Source organism: Aquarana catesbeiana, linkage group LG03, assembly GCF_042186555.1.
Source record: "Aquarana catesbeiana isolate 2022-GZ linkage group LG03, ASM4218655v1, whole genome shotgun sequence".
In the NCBI taxonomy this organism is placed as follows: Eukaryota; Metazoa; Chordata; class Amphibia; order Anura; family Ranidae; genus Aquarana; species Aquarana catesbeiana.
The window spans coordinates 283,693,607-283,712,657 of NC_133326.1; the positions used below are offsets into that span (position 1 = coordinate 283,693,607).

A 19,051-nucleotide genomic window follows, 5' to 3' on the forward strand; every position below is an offset into this window, starting at 1 on the left:
ACAGAAATTACACTTAGCGCACTTAATTTGAGACAAGTACATACTATAGAGGGATACAGTGAGGGGGAAAAAGTATTTGATCCCCTGCTGAGTTTGTACATTTGCCCACTGACAAAGAAATGATCAGTCTATAATTTTAATGGTAAGTTTATTTTAACAGTGAGAGACAGAATATCCAGAAAAACGCATTTCAAAAAGTTATAAATTGATTTGCATTTTAATTAGTGAAATAAGTATTTGACTCCTTTCCAAAACACGGCTTAATACTTGGTTGCAAAACCCTTGTTGACAATCAGAGGTCAGACGTTTCTTGTAGTTGTCCACCAGGTTTGCACACATCTCAGGAGGGATTTTGTCCCACTCCTCTTTGCAGATCCTCTCCAAGTCATTAAGGTTTCGAGGCTGACGTTTGGTAACTCGAACCTTCAGCTCCCTCCACATATTTTCTATGGGATTAAAGTCTGGAGACTGGCTAGGCCACTCCGGGACCTTAATGTGCTTCTTCATGAGCCACTCTTTTGTTGCCTTGGTCATGTGTTTTGGGTCATTGTCATGCTGGAATACCCATCCACAACCCATTTTCAGTGCCCTGGCTGAGGGAAGGAGGTTCTCACCCACGATTTGATGGTACATTGCCCATCCATCGTCCCTTTGATGCAGTGAAGTTGTCCTGTCCCCTTAGCAGAGAAACGCCCAAAAAGCATAATGTTTCTACCTCCATGGTTGACGGCGGGGATGGTGTTCTTGGGGTCATAGGCAGAATTCCTCCTCCTTGAAACACAGCGAGTTGAGTTGATGCCAAAGAGCTCGATTTTGGTCTTATCCGACCACAACACTTTCACCCAGTTCTCCTCTGAATCATTCAGATGTTCATTAGCAACTTTAGAAGGGCCTGTACATGTGCTTTCTTGAGCAGGGGGACCTTGCATGCATTGCAAGATTTCAGCCCTTCATGGCATAGTGTGTTACCAATTGTTTTCGTGGTGACTATGGTCCCCGCTGCCTTGAGATCATTGTCAAGAATCTTCTGTGTAGTTCTGGGCTGATTCCTCACCATTCTCTTAAAACTCCACAAGGTGAGATCCTTCATGGAGCCCCAGACCGAGGGAGATTGACAGTTATTTTGTGTTTCTTCCATTTGCAAATAATCGCACCAACTGTTGTCACCCCCCCTTACCAAGCTGCTTGGCGATGGTCTTGTAGCCCATTCCAGCCTTATGAAGGTCTACAGTCTTGTTCCTGACACCCTTGAACAGCTCTTTGGTCTTTTATACAGGTAACAAGCTGAGATTAGAGCACTCCCTTTTTAAGAGAGTACTCCTAATCTCAGCTCGTTACCTGTATAGAAGACACCTGGGAGCCAGAAATCTTGCTGATTGATAGGGGATCAAATACTTATTTTTGCTCATTAAAATGCAAATCAATGTATACTTTTTTTTTTTTTTTTTTTTTAAATGCATTTTTCTGGATATTTTTGCTGTTTTTCTGTCTCAGTAACTGTTAAAATAAACCTACCATTAAAATTATAGACATCATTTCTTTGTCAGTGGGCAAACGTACAAAATCAGCAGGGGATCAAATACTTTTTTCCCTCACTGTATGCTTTGTTCATATTTCATGTCTGAGGTTTATAACCACTTTAATGCATTCTCTGCATTAAGGTAGTAAAAAAAAAAAAAAAAAGTTTATATTTCCTTTACTTTCAATCCATGCACGAGAGCATCATCTCTCTCTGTTCTCCCCCTCCTCATTGTCTCAGAGACAGCAGCAGAAGTCATTGTTTCCCACTGCTGTTAATCACAGCCAGTGAGGAGGGAGCGGGGGCAGTCCCGAGCTGTGTGTGTCCATGCATGGAGTCCCCCCCCCCCCCCCAAGTAAGCGGCTTGCTATGGTGGGCACTCAGCACGGGGTAGGAGCCAGGAGTGCTGTCGAAAGATCCGACAAAAGGAGGATCGGGGCTACTCTGTGCAAAACCTTTGCACAGAACAGGTAAGTATGACATGTTTGTTATTAAAAAATAAATACAAATTATGGGTTTACAATAGCTTTAAAGCTGGGTTGTACACGGTGTGAATTAATTCAATGGATGGCCCTTCTCCTTTCAACAAGAGTTGATTGATTTACTTTTGTCAAAAGGAGCCTACTGGAAAATATTTGCACAAACAGCGGCTTCAATAAAATGTAGCTGCTGTATGTAATCTGACTTCCTATTGGAGGGTTGCTGCATTCATCCTTCATGGTCCTACTATACGTAGGAACATAGCCATCCTCTCTGCTTGCTCCTGAGATAGACTATGGGATTGCATTGAGTAGTACACATGACCACAAGTAACGTGTACTGCTCACTCCAAACAAATGGAAGTGAGGAGAAAAGAAGAAGTTTATAAAGGACGTTACTAAGAAGCAGAAAAAAAAAACACATTTCATGAAAAACAGATTATAGACCCTTAAAGTGACAAACTTTGGTTTAAAAAGAACAAGTTATATTAAAGGGGTTGTAAAGGTAATTTTTTTTTTTTTTTTTAAAATAACAAACATGTTATACTTACCTTCACTGTGCAGCTCGTTCTGCACAGAGTGGCCCTGAACCAGGTCTTCTGGGGTCCCTCGGCGGCTGTTTCAGCTCCTCCCCGCAAGCATTTACCACCTTAATGCAAGCTCCCTCGCATGGTGGTGAGTGCTTGCGGGCGCGCTCCCGTGATACAGCCGGCGGCTATAGCCGCTCGCTGTATCACTCGGCCCCGCCCCCCGGCGCGCCGCGTCATCGGATGTGATTGACAGCAGCGCGAGCCAATGGCTGCGCTGCTTTCAATCCATCCACTGCAGCCAATCAGCGACCAGGCTGAGCTGCAATGAAGGTGACGAGGACGAGCAGCGAAGATTCGAGGCGTCAGGTAAGTAAAACGGGGGGCCTGGGGGCGGCGGTACTGTCAAAAGTTTTTTCACCTTAATGCATAGAATGCATTAAGGTGAAAAAATTTTTACCTTTACAACCCCTTTAAAGTATTTATTTTTAACTTAAAGTATCTACTGTGGCTCTCCGCCTCCTCCAGATCTACAGATTAATTTGTTTGTACAGCTATGATCTGACTTCCTGTTAGAGGGTGGATATGTTCGTTCTCCATGGTCCCACTGTATTTAGCCACCCTCTCTAGCATGCCCCCAAGATGGACTATGGGATTTGCAGTGTGTATAGAATAGAACACATGACTGCAACTAACATGCACTGCTTATTCCAGACGTAGGAGGGTGTAAAGAAGGTTTAGGAGCTCATGGGGATGTTGCAAGGAGGCAGATAAACATAGTAAGAAACTATTTCAGGAAATATAGATTACAGGGACTTAAAGTAGTGCATGTGTATCTATTTGAAGACCAAACCTATTCTGACACTTTTTGTTTACATGTAAAAATCAGTATTTTTTTGTTAGAAAGTTACTTAGAACTCCCAGACATTATATATTTTTTTTAGCAGAGGCCTTAGAGAAGAAAATGGTAGTTGTTGCAATTTTTTTGTCACTTGGTATTTATACAGCGGTTTTTCAAACACATATTTTTTGGGGACAAAATAGACTTTAATGAATTTTAATGCAAAAAAACACCATATATAACCCAATTCGTGGTAACGTATATGTTCTGGCGAGTAAATAGATACCTAACATGTCATGCTCTAAAATTGCGCACACTCATGGAATGGCGACAAACTACGTTACCTAAAAATCTTCATAGTCGTCACTTTAAAAAATTTTACAGGTTACCAAATTAGAGTTGCAAAGGAGGACTAGTGCTAGAATTATTGCTTTTTTGGGGGAAAAAATAGACTTTAATGAATTTTAATACAAAAAAATACCATATATAAACCAATTCTTGGTAACGTATAAAAGATGATGTTCTGGCGAGTAAATAGATACCTAACATGTCACACTATAAAATTGCGCACGCTCATGGAATGGCGACATACTATGTTACAGCCCAAGGGGCACTTTGCAATTAAAGGGGTTGTAAACCCTCGTTTAAAAAACAAAACAAAAAACAAACATGTCATACTTACCTCCACTGTGCAGTTTGTTTTGCACAGAGTGGCCCCGATCACCCTCTTCTGGGGTCCCTCAGTAGCGCTGGTGGCTCCTCCCTGCATTGAGTGTCCACGTTGGAGAAGCGCACTCCTTGGTGGACACCCTTGCTCGCACTCACTCTCCTGAGTCCCGCATCTGTGTCTATTCACACAGAATGCAGGACTTGGTCCCTCTCCCCGCCATTGGATTTGATTGACAGCAGCGGGAGCCAATGGCTGTGCTGCTATCAATCTATCCAATCAGGACATGAGACACCAGGTACAGCTGGTATGCTTGTTCCCAGGCCAGAGAAGGATCGGGGTCAGGTAAGTAAAACGGGGCCTCGGGGGGGCTGCAGCACCACAGAAGGTTTTTCACCTTAATGCATAGAATGCATTAAGGTGAAAAGCCACGAGGGTTTACAACCCTTTTTAATGCAAGTGCCTTGTGCTGATTTTTTAATTTTATTTTTTATCGCTTGTGAGCTTTAAAGAAGAGTTTACCCTCCAAAAACTAAGAACTTTATGATAGTCTTAAACATAATATGTGTGTGCATTACTTTAAAATACACACACACTTGCCAAAAGTATTGGTGCCCCGTTGAGTTTACACGCACATGAACTTTAATGGCATCCCAGTCTTGGTCCGTAGGGTTTAATATTGATTTGGCCCACGCTTTGTAGCTATAACTGCTTCAGTTCTTCTGTGAAGGCTGACCACAAGGTTTAGGTGTGTCTATGGAAATGTTTGACCATTCTTCCACAGGCGCATATGTGAGGTCGGGCACTGATGTGGACAAGAAGGCCTGGCTCAATCTCTGCATCCCAAAGGTGTTCTGTTGGGTTGAGGTCAGGACTCCGTGCATGCCAGTCAAGTTCCTCCATTCCAAACTCGTTCATCTGTGTCTTATGAACCTTCCTTTTGTGCACTGGTCTAAGTCATTTGATGGATGGGGGATTATGGTGTGGGGTTGTTTTTCAGGGGTTGGGCTTTGCCCCTTACTTAGTTCAGTTAAGGGAACTCTTAAGGCGTCAGCATACCAAGACATTTTGGACAATTTCATGCTCCCAACTTTGTGGGAACAGTTTGGGGATGGCCCCTTCTTGTTCCAACATGACTGCACACCAGTGCACAAAGCAAGGTCCATAAAGACATGTGTGAGCAAGTTTGGGGTGGAGGAACTTGACTTGCCTGCACAGAGTCCTGACCTCAACCCGATAGAACACCTTTGGGATGATTTCGAGCTGAGACTGTGAGCCAGGCCTTCTCTTCAAACATCAGTGCCTGACCTCACAAATGCGCTTGTGGAAGAATGGTCAAACATTCCCATAGATACACTCCTAAACCTTGTGGACAGCCTTCCCAGAAGTGTTGAAGCTGTTATAGCTCCAAAGGGTGGGAAAACTCAATATTGAACCCTACGGACTAAGACTAGGATGCCATTAAAGTTCATATTCGTGTAAAAGCAGGTGTCCCAATACTTTTAGTAAATATAGTGTATATTTAATACTGTATTTAGCTTAAAAAAAATCACATTGCACAGAGCAGGTAAAAGTATAAAAAGTTTAGTATTTTGAAAAATTGCCTTTACAACTGCTTTAAATTGGGTGTATTACTGTCATTGAAGAGCTGTGTTCTCTCCTCCTCTACACACAAACAATCCATGTAATAACGAGTGACCAAATTTTTAGATACAACAAGAACGTCTATAGCTTTCTGGATATAATATACAAAGTAATAGTCCCTCTACTTTGCCACATATTGCAAATTGGATGGGTAGAGAATTTTCCTAATGGGGACACAGATGGCGAAATACACTACATATAAAGTATCAGTTTGATTTGGGATGGGACCAATGTTCCTGTACAATCGATGGAAACAAATAATGCCAGTAGAGAGTTCATGTAGGCAGCCTTTTAACAGACTGCTACTTATAGGGTTCACAGTAGTGTTCATGTGTGCTTGGCTGTTTTGCTGAGTACACTGAAAACCCCCTGTGTATAAAATTGCTAATGAGCAGGTTTGCACAGTTAACAGTTAAAGTGGTTCTAAAGGCATAATGTTTTTTTACCTTCGTGCATTCTCTGCATGAAGGTAAAAACCTTCTGTGCCACAGGATCCCCCCCAGCACCCCCTTATACTTACCTGAGCCTGATCTCAATCCAGCGAATGGCTTTACAAAATAGTTTTGTATTAATGCTCTCATATTTGTTGGATGTTTTGGACACTCCCATTACTATTGACTATTTATTTTTAATTATGACCCAGTGGAGGGGATATCGTATTGATATCAGATTTATACATAGGTCATCTTATGTTCTTTCTAGTCTTGTTGATGGGGGTATTCCTGGACCCTGAAACACAATGGCTACTTTTTGGATTGTACCCCTGAATTTTGTTGTATCTGCACCTCTTGGCAGTGGTGTGACACTTCAATTTCAATTTCTGATGGTGAAAACCAAGAATCTAATGTAGTGTTCAGCAAAGGAGTGCGCAAGGGGTGTGCCGAGTGTGCCTGGACACATCCTAATCACCCTGTGCAACTCAGATTCCCATGCTGATATTTCACCAAAGCCCGCCAATGGGGCTCCTAAAAAAAAATAGTAAAAAAATAATAATAATAAAAATAAAAAACTACTACACCGTCCACTGCCCTACTGACACCGTCCCATGTTTTAATACATATGGGGTGCACACCCTAATGCACAGGTGTCAAACTGGCAGCCCTTCAGCTTTTGCAAAACTGCAAGTCCCATGAGGCATTACAAGGCTGACTGTTACAAGCATGACTCCCACAGGCAGAGGCATAATGGGACTTGTAGTTCTGCAACAGCTGGAGGGCCGCCAGTTTGACACCCCTGCCCAAATGCAATAGGCTTCGCACACCTATGGTGTTAAGTATATTCTTACGATATGCTGCAAACAATCTTTCATGTTCTATTACTCACATTTCCCTTTCTAATTGGGTTGCACTTATAAGAACTCTGTATATGTGTACTTTTTTTTATTATTTTATATATTAATTTGCTTTTATGTAAACTGTATAGATCACACTTTAATTTCCTTCCCCATAGGAGCTTATGTTTTCTGTGTATAAATCCTTTCATTTGTCCTCTAAACTCCAATCCCTGGAACATTACTAAGCTGCTTCTAGGCATAAACTCCACGCTTTGGTTTCCAAGATTCTAAGTCAGCATCATGGCAATAATGTGTTTTACATGCATGCATTCTGTGAATAATTGACTTTCATGGCTAATTAAATACAGCTACTTTGATTTTCAGTCATGCTTTGATAGATTAGAATGCTGGCCTTATTAGCTGTCCCGAGATGTATCGTTATCACATGAATGCTGAAGTACAGATATTGTATGACAGTAAAGCTACATAGCAGCTTTTGCCCTTGTTTATTCCTGCAGTTATTTTGGATTCACAAACAAGACATTATCTTTTATGGTACCAGTTAAATCTTTGGATTGACAAAATGCTGGCAGTTTCCAACTCTGCATCCCACTTTGTTTTCATATCCTGCTTGAAATTGTGCTCAGAGGACATTTCCATCTGAATGGCTAAATGTGCAGTTGAAATAAGTTAAGTTTCACCGGGCAACAGATTTGTTAAGTATACCTAGCCACAGACAGGCAGAAGTGTGGTCGAGAACAAAAGCTTGCCCTTGACTGCTGTGCTGGTGAAGGTCCATATGGTCACCAACCAGCGGATGAGTCCAGTGTCTGCACACTGATAGTGTTGTATGCTTTTTCCATAGAAAAGGAGTGTTTAGCCCTGGTTGCCAGAGATTTTTTCCAAACTGAAAAACCAATGTAATTAATAGCCCACACCTCAGAGACTTGGGTGTCCTCAACAGACCTATTCTTGCATGATCATTTCAGAGAATGCGTAAACACACTATAGATCTTGCATGATCATTGCAGCTAATGCATAAACCTACTGTAGATCTAGCATGATCATTGCAGAGAATGTGTAAACATACTGTAGATCTTGCATGATCATTTCAGAGAATGCGTAAGCATACTGTAGATCTTAATTATTATTGCAGATAATGTGTAAACCTACTGTTGCCCTTGCATGATCATTGCAAAGAATGCGTAAACATACTGTAGATACATTTACAGTCTTTTTACTCATGTGCTATATGATTGCATAACATGAACAACGAGGCTCCTTAGAGCCAGAAATCTTGTCACTGCAAGCTTGTCAAGAGAAAAGTGGATCAGATCTTGTTAGACTGGATTTACATGAGTGCTGGATGCAGAAGTTATCAGTGCATGTGTTGTTGAACATCACTGCATTTGTCTTCCAACTGTTGTCCTGATGGGAGAACTTGCTAAGGAGAGCAAAGTAGTGAATTAATACCCTTGGCTCAAACGTGCCCTGAACACGGTCTACAACTGCCCATGGACCGTTTACAATTGTACCAAACATTTCAGGTCAGTGCATTGAATCAGCTCATCATTCAGGAGGAAGTATGCAGAGAAGAGTACCTCCAGCCAAGGAAGAGAAATGCTGCAGGGTCCTTCTAATCTTTTAGGGACTATTCACACTTGTGTGCTTCCAAAACCAATAATAAAATCATATTACCCAAAGCACTTGATTTTAAGTGCGGTGTACTATGCTGTTTATTGTGCATGGCAACCTAATGCAGAGTATAGTAGAGTGCAGCGCAAAGTACGTACTGTGGTTAATTTACTAAAACTGGAGAGTGCATAATCTGGTGCAGCTCTGCATAGAAACTAATCAGCTTCTAGGTTATATTGTCAAAGCTAAATTGTACAAGCTGGACTTAGCCTTGGTTCATATATATGTGATGCGGGAAACGCAGTGACTCCTGTGCATTTCCCTCACAGCATTGAAATCACATGGCGTTCATGCGATCTGCTGTGGGTGTCAATGTTTAAAGGGGTTGTAAACTCTCAAGGTTTTTCACCTTAATGCATTCAATGCATTAAGGTGAAAAACCTTCTGTAGTGCAGCAGCCCCCCCCCCCCCCCCGAGTCCCCCTTTTACTTACCTGAACATGAACGTTCCAGCGACAGGGATGAGCACAGCAGCTCCAGCCGCTGTCTTGGGTCCTTATTGGATAGATTAATAGCAGCAGGAGCCATTGGCTCCTTTATAACCCCTTTAAATTAACAACACCAAAGCAGCTTGCAAAATCAGTGCAATTGTCTGAACACCCATGCGATCTGATTCCGGTGCGGCAAAAAGAAAGGGTCCTACACTGTTTTGGCGCAAATGCAGTGTGATTTGAGCTATACAATATCAGTGGCTCATATCGCTCCGCAAAGACATTGCATGTGATTTGCACAGGAATGCTGTATGATTCCTGTGCGAATCACATGCTGTGTCCCACACAGCTCAAGTGTGAATGCAGGCTTAGAAACTGGTTGGCTACCATGCACAGCTGCACCAAATTTTGCACTCTTGAGTGTTTGTAAATTGACCCCATTCTAAATTAATGGACTACCTTAACACGACGCACATTTAACACGTTAACAGTGCAAGCTTTTGGGGAAAACCCTTGTGCTAAAACAGTATTCATCAATCACTGGGAATAGAAAGTTTGGGAATAATGAAGTATTTCTTGGTCTGTATGAAAGCGGAGTAAAGAAGCTTTGTTTATTCATACATGTGATGTAAAAAAAAATGAGACAAAGATAAATCATTTCAGAACTTTTTCCACCTTTTTAATGTGACCTAAAAACTGTACAACTCAATTGAAAATCAAACTGAAATCTTTTAGGGGAAGTAAAAATAAAAAATGAAAATAATGTGGTTGCATAAGTTTGCACACACTCTTATAACTGGGAATGTAGCTGTGTTCAGAATTTAGCAATCCGATTCAAGCTCATGTTAAATATGAGTCAGTACACGCCTGCCATCATTTAGCTTAGGTTCACACATATGCGATGCTGGAACCAGTGCGATTACAGCGCCGGTTCCCGCATCGCATCTCTTCCGCAGGCAGATCACACTGCCTTCTGGGAACTATGAACTCGCACAGGAAACTGATCGCTTGGGTGATAAAACCAATGCGATCTGATTCCAGTGCAGGGAAAAAAAATTCTCTGCACTATTTTCCTACGAATCTAATGCGTGTTCAGCCATACAACTGTATGGCTGAACTTGCATTGCACAGACATCGCATGTGATCGGCACCGCAGTGTGGGTGTGAATCACATGCAATGTCTGTGTTCGCACAAGTGTGAACCTGGGCTTAAGGTGCCTCTGATTAACCCCAAATAAAGTTCAGCTGTTCTAGTAGGTCTTTCCTGACATTTTCTTAGTCACATCCTACAGCAAAAGCCATGGTCCGCAGAGAGCTTCCAAAGCATCAGAGGGATCTCATTGTTAAAAGATATCAGTCAGGAGAAGGGTACAAAAGAATTTCCAAGGCATTAGATATACCATGGAACACAGTGAAGACAGTCACCATCAAGTGGGAAAATATGGCACAACAGGGACATTACCAAGAACTGGACGTCTCTCCAAAATTCATGAAAAGACGAGAAGAAAACTGGTCAGGGAGGCTGCCAAGAGGCCTACAGCAACATTAAAGGTGCTGCGGGAATATCGGGAAAGTACTGGCTGTGTGGTACATGCGACAACAATCTCCTGTGTTCTTCAGGTGTCTGGGCTATGGGGTAGAGTGGCAAGACAAAAGCCTTTTCTTACAAAGAAAAACATCCAAGGCCAGCAAAATTTAGCAAAAACACATCTGAAGTCTCCCAAAAGCATGTGGGAAAATGTGTTATGGTCTCATGGAACCAAGGTTGAACTTTTTAGCTATAATTCCAAAAGATATGTTTGGTGCAAAAACAACATTGCACATCACCAAAAGAACACCATACCCACAGTGAAGCATGGTGGTGGCAGCATCAAGCTTTCTTCAGCTGGAACAGGGGCCTTAGTCAAGGAAGAGGGAATTATGAACAGTTCCAAATGCCAGTCAATATTGGCACAAAACCTTCAGGCTTCTGCTAGAAAGCTGAACATAAAGAGGAACTTCATCTTTCAGCATGACAACGACCCAAAGTATTCATCCAAGTCAACAAAGGAATGGCTTCACCAGAAGATGATTAAAGATTTGGAATGGCCCAGCCAGAGCCCAGACCTGACTCCGATTGAAAATCTGTGGGGTGATCTGAAGAGGGCTGTGCACAGGAGATGCCCTCGCAATCTGACAGATTTGGAGTGTTTTTGCAAAGAAGAGTGGGCAAATATTGCCAAGTCAAGATGTGCCATGTTGATTAGACTCATACCCAAAAAGACTCAGTGCTGTAATAAAATCAAAAGGTGATTCAGCAAAGTATTAGTGTAAGGGTGTGCACACCTAAACAACCATGGGTGTGAATGGGGAGCAGGTGTCTTCAAGTGATACTAAAGGATCGTTTTTTATTTTTTTTTAAATGACAAACATGTCATACTTACCTCCACTGTGCAGCTTGTTTTGCACAGAGTGGCCCCGAACATCCATTTCTGGGGTCCCTTGGCTCCTCCCCACATTAGCTAACCCCCTTGGAGAAGCGCTCTCCCGAGGCGGTTACCTTGTGGGCGTGCATTCGGCGTCCATAGAGGCCGAATGCAGGACTCGGCCTCGCCCCCTGGCGCCCGTGTCATTGGATTTGATTGACAGCAGCGGGAGCCAATGACTGCGCTGCCATCAATCTATCCAATCTAGAGTCGGAAAACCGGGGAGAGAGGGACAGCGGGGGCGCGCTGACGTAAATTTGAGGCTCAGGTAAGTAAAAGGGGGGGCTAGGGGGCCCAGTGACTGCAAGGTGTTTTTTCACCTTAATGCATACGATGAATTAAGGTGAAAAAACACGAGTCTTTACAACCCCTTTTAAATTTCGTGTTATCGCTCTTACTCTCTCATACTGGTCACTGAAAATTCAACATGTAACCTCATGGCAAAAAATTCTCTGAGGATCTGAAAAAAAGAATTGTTGCATGGCCTAGGCTATAAGAAGATTGTTAAGACCCTGAAACTGAGCTGCAGCATGGTGGCCAAGACCATACAGCGTTTTAACAGGACAAGTTCCACTCAGAACAGGACTCGCCATGGTAGACCAAAGAAGTTGTGGCACGTGCTCGGCGTCATATCCAGAGGTTGTCTTTGGGAAATAGACGTATGAGTGCTGCCAGCATTGCTGCATAGGTTTAATGGGGTGGGGGGTCAGCCTGTCAGTGCTCAGACCATACACCGCACACTGCATCAAATTGGTCTGCATGGCTTTCGTCCCAGAAGGAAGCCTCTTCTAAAGATGATGCACAAGAAAGCCCGCAAACAGTTTGCTGAAGACAAGCAGACTAAGGACATGGATTACTGGAACCATGTCCTGTGGTCTGATGAGACCAAGATAAACTTATTTGATTCAGATGGTGTCAAGCGTGTGTGGCGGCAACCAGGTGAGGATTACAAAGACAAGTGTGTCTTGCCTACAGTCAAGCATGGTGGTAGGAGTGCCATTGTCTAGGGCTACATGAGTGCTGACGGCACTGGGGAGCCACAGTTCAATGAGGGAACCATGAATGCCAACATGTACTGTGACATACTGAAGCAGAGCATGATCCCCTCCCTTCGGGGCCGCAGAGCAGTATTCCAACATGATAACGAACCCAAACACACCTCCAAGATGACCACTGCCTGGCTAAAGAAGCTGAGGGTAAGGCTACTTTCACACTGGGGCTGGGGGGCATTAGCGGTAAAGCGCCGCTAGTTTTAGTGGTGCTTTACCGTAGTTTTAGCGCCGCTTTTCAGCCGTTAGCGGGGCGCTTTTAACCCCCGCTAGCGGATGAAGAAAGTGTTAAAAGCGCCTGTGTTGCGGCGCTGCCGAAACGCTTTTCAGGCACCGGAAGTGCTGCCCATTCATTCCAATGGGCAGGTTTGGTTTCATTCATTTTAATGGGAAGGGCATTATGGGAGCAGTGTATACACCTCTCCCAAACCGCCCCAAAGATGATGCTTGCAGGACTTTTTTTTTTTCCCCTGTCTTGCAAGCGCACTGCCCCATTGTGAAAGCCCTCAGGCCTTCACACTGGGGAGGCATGAGAGGCACTTTACAGGTGCTATTTTTAGTGCTAAAACACCTGAAACCTGCACAGGGACAACCTGCAAACTCCGGGAAGGTAGTGCCGCGGTTGCGCTATGAAACAATGACCCTACTGCTGCCAGGCGGAAGTGCTAACCACAGCCTGAGGTTAGGTTTGAATCTGATTTTGGGTAAAGGTTTTAGTACTCTTTATTTTGTTAAATGTTTTATTTATTTTATTTTTTTTTACATCCTCTGAGAATGAGGGTAAGACTTGTCTAATCAGGAATGAAGATCAGCCAGTCAAGGGTGGTTGCATCTTTTATTCCGTATTGGTTTCTAAACTTTAAAGTGCTAGTAAACTCTGTTCTACCACGTATACCTACAGGTAAGCCTACAATAAGGCTTACCTGTAGGTACTGTGAATATCTCCTAAACTTGTACTGTTTAAAAGATATTCAGAGTGCATGCAGCTGGTGACATCACAGATGCATGATCTCTGAAGGTCCAACATACAGTGCCGGACCTTCAGAGCCCGTGTCTTAAACGTCACCTCCCGTGCGCATGCACGGGTGTAACGTTATTGTGTCTCCGGCAACTCGTGTAGCCAGAAGCCGCGAACTCAGAAGGAAGACCGTGGGGGTAAGAAGCAAGCTTTCTCAGCAGTGACAGCTTCGCACTGGAAGGCTTTGTTCTAAGATAAGTCTCTCATAATGTGCTAGTATGCGGTGCATACTAGCATATTATGACATTGCCTTGCAGGGGAATTTTAATTCGACTGCGTTTTACAGCTGCTTTAAGGCTAGGTTTACATTTGTGTGAATGGGCAGCACATATGGGTTGCTGCCTGTTTGTTCAAACGTTAAGGCTGCATTCACATCTAAGCGTATCGTTTTCAGGCAGAAAGTCGCACAATTTTTGCTGCAATTTTGTACAGGTCAAAAGGTCACCAATGTAAAAAGCAGAAGATGCTTGTAATCTGCCAAAAAGAAGCTCCTGTACTTCTTTGAGCGATGGGCGTTTTGCTTCAGGCAACAGAACGCTCAGATGTGAACAAGGGCTATTGAAATGAATGGGATTTGTCTTGTTGGGTGTCTTTTTTTATTTTTATTTTTTAATTATTTTTATTAAAGTTTTTCAAAGATACATAGAGAATAGGAAGAAAATCATATATGAATAGAACATAACACCAATCCATGTAAGTGCAAAATAAGTCACATTTCGTTCCATTTTGTGTCAGAAATAGTTATAGTATCCAATGTCAAATTAACAGGTTAAAGTCAATGCCTGAAGGTTACATAGGGAAAATGTGTTTTAGGATTGCAATTCTGTATGGAATAGTTGTAACATACGTAGACAGTCCTCAATTATAAAACATTTAGCTTATATAAGAAATTGAAAGAAAGTCTTTAGCCTTAGATTTGTTTTTATGTATTAACTATTTAACCTTTAAACATCAGTGACCGACACTTGTTGTATTTAAGGATGCATATAAAAGAAGAAACGAAGAAGAGTATAATGAAATCACAATTACCGTATATACTCGAGTATAAGCCGACCCGAATATAAACTGAGGCACCTAATTTTACCACAAAAAACTGGGAAAACTTATTGACTCGAGTATAAGCCTAGGGTGAGAAATGCGCAGCTACTGTAAGTGGAAAAGAGGGTGAACAGTGCCCATTTGCAGCCTCACTGTGCCCATTTGCAGCCATAGGTCCGCTGAACTTCAAACTTGGTAGTTAAGGGTTCCTAGATGCCCCCTAGCTGCAGCCAAAATTTGGGGTCTCTGAACCCAAAGGGTCCCGAAATGACATTGCTGCAGATGGACACAGTTGACCGATTTTGGGGCCCCACATCTCGGGGCCACTTGGTGCTAGGAACCTCAAATTTGGTGTGCAAACTCAGTGGAGCGAGCACTACAACATATCCAAAGCTGGGGTTCCTAGCACCAAGTGGCCCCGAGATACGGGGGCACCAAAGTCGGTTCAGAAAATGTCAAGCACTTTTCTGCAGCAGAGAATGACATTTTCCGAACCGACTTTGGGACCCCCTATCTTTGGGGTTCCTAGCACCAAGTGGCCCCAAGATACGGGGCCCCAAAGTCGGTTCGGAAAATGTCATTCTCTGCTGCAGAAAAGTGCTTGATTCAAGTATAAGCCGAGGGGGGCATTTTCAGCACCAAAAAGTGTTCTGAAAAGCTCGGCTTATACTCGAGTATATACGGTAATAGAATAAACGGAAATTCAGGTTTCCGCTGCACAGGGTTTAGGGACTTTATAGTGGGTTTCAAACTGTTGGGTCTTCCTGTCTTTATAAGTCAGTAATTGTTCATATTTACCAACCTCATTGACCTGGGTAATTACCTCTCTTATGCTTGGGATTTCGTTAGTTTTCCATTTTTTTCAAAATGGCTGCTCTAGCTGCGAAAAGCATGTGCATAACTATTGGATGTAGGGAGCCTGGAATTGAAGTAGAGTTGGTACTGAGAATCGCTTTTTCTATATTTGGCTTAGCAATGAAACCTGTGACTTGAGAGATCAGTTTAAATATCTCTGCCCAAAAACAACGTAAATGAAAGCATATGTGTCGAGGTGCCTACCTGTCCACATCCTCTCCAACATTCATTAGTGGTGGTGGGGGAAAATTTTGCCATTAGGTAAGGGAGTAAGATATCATCTTAGATGGAGTTTCTGGGCCATTTCCCAGTAATTTGAGCATTTGGAGTATTGATAATTGCATTTAATTGCTCTCTACCATTGATAGTCAGAAAAGGAATGTCCCAGTTCCGTCTCCCATTTATCCAAATGGAGATTTTTTTGTAAATGTGGATTTAGCATTTAGCAGTTCATAGAACATGGAAATAGCTTTGAGTTTAGGGTCTGTTGAGTTCCAATAGGACCATGCCCTGACTGGCACTTCAACGGAGGAGAGCTTATGAATATTCAATATAGATGATAGTCTAGTATAGGAAGATGATTCATTAGTAGGTAGGGAGTATTTTTGGGTCAAGCTTTAAAAGGAAATCAAGCGTCCATCATATATCACATCTTCAATGGTATGCAGACCCTTGGCTATCCATTTAGAGAAGATGTCTGGTGTTATAAACTTTAGCGAGTTGAGGGGGATAGGAATGCTTGTACTTTTTGTGGACGGGTCATAAAGTTTATAAAAGTATCTCCAAGCTTGAAGCCTTACTGCAATGGTATTGTTGGCTGTTTTTAGAGCCGAGGCTTACAGCAGAAAACACCCAAAAATGCCTAGGTGTGAACAGAGCCTAAAGTGTGTTGTAGTAGGGCAGCCCATTCATTTACCCAGGCTGCCTACCGCATCTAACCTTGAATTTTAAGGAAGCTGACCTATTAGCCTCTGTTTGGTCTTCAGCTGCTATGGTGCTGCACATGTGATCAGTTATGACATCAGCCACTTGATGGTTTGACAGTTTGGTTGACAGCTCAAGCAAATGTGACAGAGCATTCCTGGCATGCCGGTAATGTAACTGTTTTTTAACCTGTTAAATTTATGGGTTTAGTTCCGCTTTAATATTAGTTCAGCTCTGCGACTGTTCACTATGTGAGGAACATCATGAAGTCTATAGTACCTGTATGTGGGAATCTTCTCCAGTGTCTCAGTTATACCATTTCAGACTACCAATAAATAAATAAAGGTTTGATGACTTATGCAGTGGCACAGTGGCTGGATGTGGCCCTTTTTCTTGCCTTTATATGACACTTGGGGGAGGACACAGGTAGGCATTTCTTCCCCTATTGAACAGATATGACAAACCACTTTCAATGACATGTTTAGCAGACCAAAAGAGTACAAATAAGATAAAGGGTATGTAAACCATCACAAAAAAACTTAAGTGACTGCTAATGTTATCGAAAACAAAAATAAAATCTGGCTTTTGTCCATGGGAAACCCTTAGGTTTCACCTTTCATTCTGTATCTTGTACTGGGAAATCGAAACATGGAATTTTTTTTTTTACGTTCCTTTTGCTGTAGGTGTCATATATCAGTCATTTGAAGACTTTGCCTTGCTAATCCTGTTGTAGTTTCCTGGGAGGTGGTTTTCTTTATGCATGACCTTGTGAAGTCTTTAATTGGCCTTGTCCTCTGCTGTATATTCTGAAATGTGATAGTGGTGGTGGTAATTTATTCTGCTTATTTCTACAGTGATTATTTTTCTTAATTGTTAAATAATAATTATAATCCTACCTCATCATAATCCAGGTGCTCAGCCAGTACAACACATTTTTACTGTAGCAAAGCCATATTTCATTTTTTTTTTTTTTTTTTTACATTTATTTTCAATATGTATTGCGATATCTGCTTTAATCTGATCGATTCTACCTGATGTTTCATCTACTTTAACCTTTGTTCATGAAATGATAGTTAAATGTAAAAATCTTTTCGATTAGATATAGTATGTTTATAAGAATTTAGCTTTGCTAAACAGTTCTGTTGCACAACTACAATATCAGACCATTGACTTTGTGGAAAGAAAATCCACACCTGAGGCCTGGCACCTGCATTTGTTGAGTCCAGATTGTTACAAATAAAAAGTAAATGGAAACTGTGGCATAAAGTAGTGTTTTTTTCTTTTTTAGGGCTTCATCTGTCCCCTTTGTATGAAAGCCCATGCAACAGCTGATGAACTTTTTAAACATTATGAAGCTGCTCATGAGCAAGGTAATGAAGCAGAGGCCAATTCTACTTCAGAAAGGTATGTGCATTACATGAGTTGAATTATATATTTAATTGGGTTTTATATTTTTAAAATCATTTGGAATCTATAACAGAACAGTGTTATAAGAGTGTTAAGAATTTATATGATTTATTTTCCAAAATAGAGTAAATTGTTTACATAATTCAGATTCTCTAAAAGGGAATGAGTTGAGGCCCACTTTTGGCAGAGATATGTTTAATCTCTTCATTTGGATTTGCCATTAAGAGTTAACGCTGAGTTGGGACATGAGATGAAAGTCTAAAGGACCTTTAAAAGCTTTCACATCAGCTCAGGTTTTCTACAGAGCATTCTGGGAGCCCTTTGGGTGCCACTTTGGTAGACAGATTTCAGCTGCCACAGTGGAGAGCTTTTGCTTCAGGCTCTTTTAGACCCAATCGCTTTGATGAATAGCCTTACTGGCCACTTGGGAGCGACAAGAGAGGGCGGGACCAGGCTCTTGACAATAAAGTTTGCTTAAACCAAGGCCATCCTAGATTATAGCATCGGTAGACAACTTTGGCAATCCAGCTGCTTTGGGAACTGCAAGTCCCATTGGGCACTGCATGATGCCTGAAGGCAAAAGCATGATGGGACTTGTAGTTTTACCACATCTGCAGCATCAAAGGGCGTTTAACGGGAAAAAACGAGTTAATGTGTAGGTTCCTAGATCTGCAACATTTAAACATCAGTATCATTATGCAAGTTCAATAAGCTTGATTGTTGAATGAATGAATCAGATTTAGGCTTCATTTATATGGCCATAAAATGTTACTAATGTTATTACACATGTTTTTTATGAGAAAGGTAAAGTTCCTGCGCAATGATCAGTAAATCTTGCAGGTAGATGCGTAAAAATGTGTATGCATACATAATTTGCTTTTATGATACTTTATTTTCCCCTTTGTTTAGACTCAAAGTGTTATTAAAGGCAATGTCTGTTTAAAGAAAAAATAACAAACCTACTCATACTTACCTGCACTGTGCAGTGGTTTTGCACAGAGCAGCCCTGATTTCTTCTCTTTTTGGGTTCACACATAGAGCTGCGGCTCGGCCTTGCCCCCTCTCTCCTGATCCTTCCAATGGCTCCCGCTGCTTTCTTAGTCAATGAGGAGGGAGTGTCTGCTCCACACAGAAGGTTTTTTACCTTAATGCATTGAATACAAGTGTAGTGGTGTGTTGCCACTAGTAACTGAGATCCACCAAATGACTCTGCTGCTAGA

General features: G+C 42.1%; 1 protein-coding gene across 2 annotated transcripts in view; it reads left to right on the plus strand.

Annotated features, from left to right (window-relative positions):
* LOC141132124 (early endosome antigen 1-like) overlaps positions 1–19,051 on the plus strand; it is a 186,968-nt gene that overhangs the window by 41,416 nt on the left and 126,501 nt on the right. For both annotated transcript variants that reach the window (XM_073620180.1, XM_073620181.1), the window contains one exon: positions 17,713–17,828. In XM_073620180.1, the coding sequence (XP_073476281.1) occupies positions 17,713–17,828 (116 nt within the window). The remainder of the gene's footprint in view (positions 1–17,712; positions 17,829–19,051) is intronic.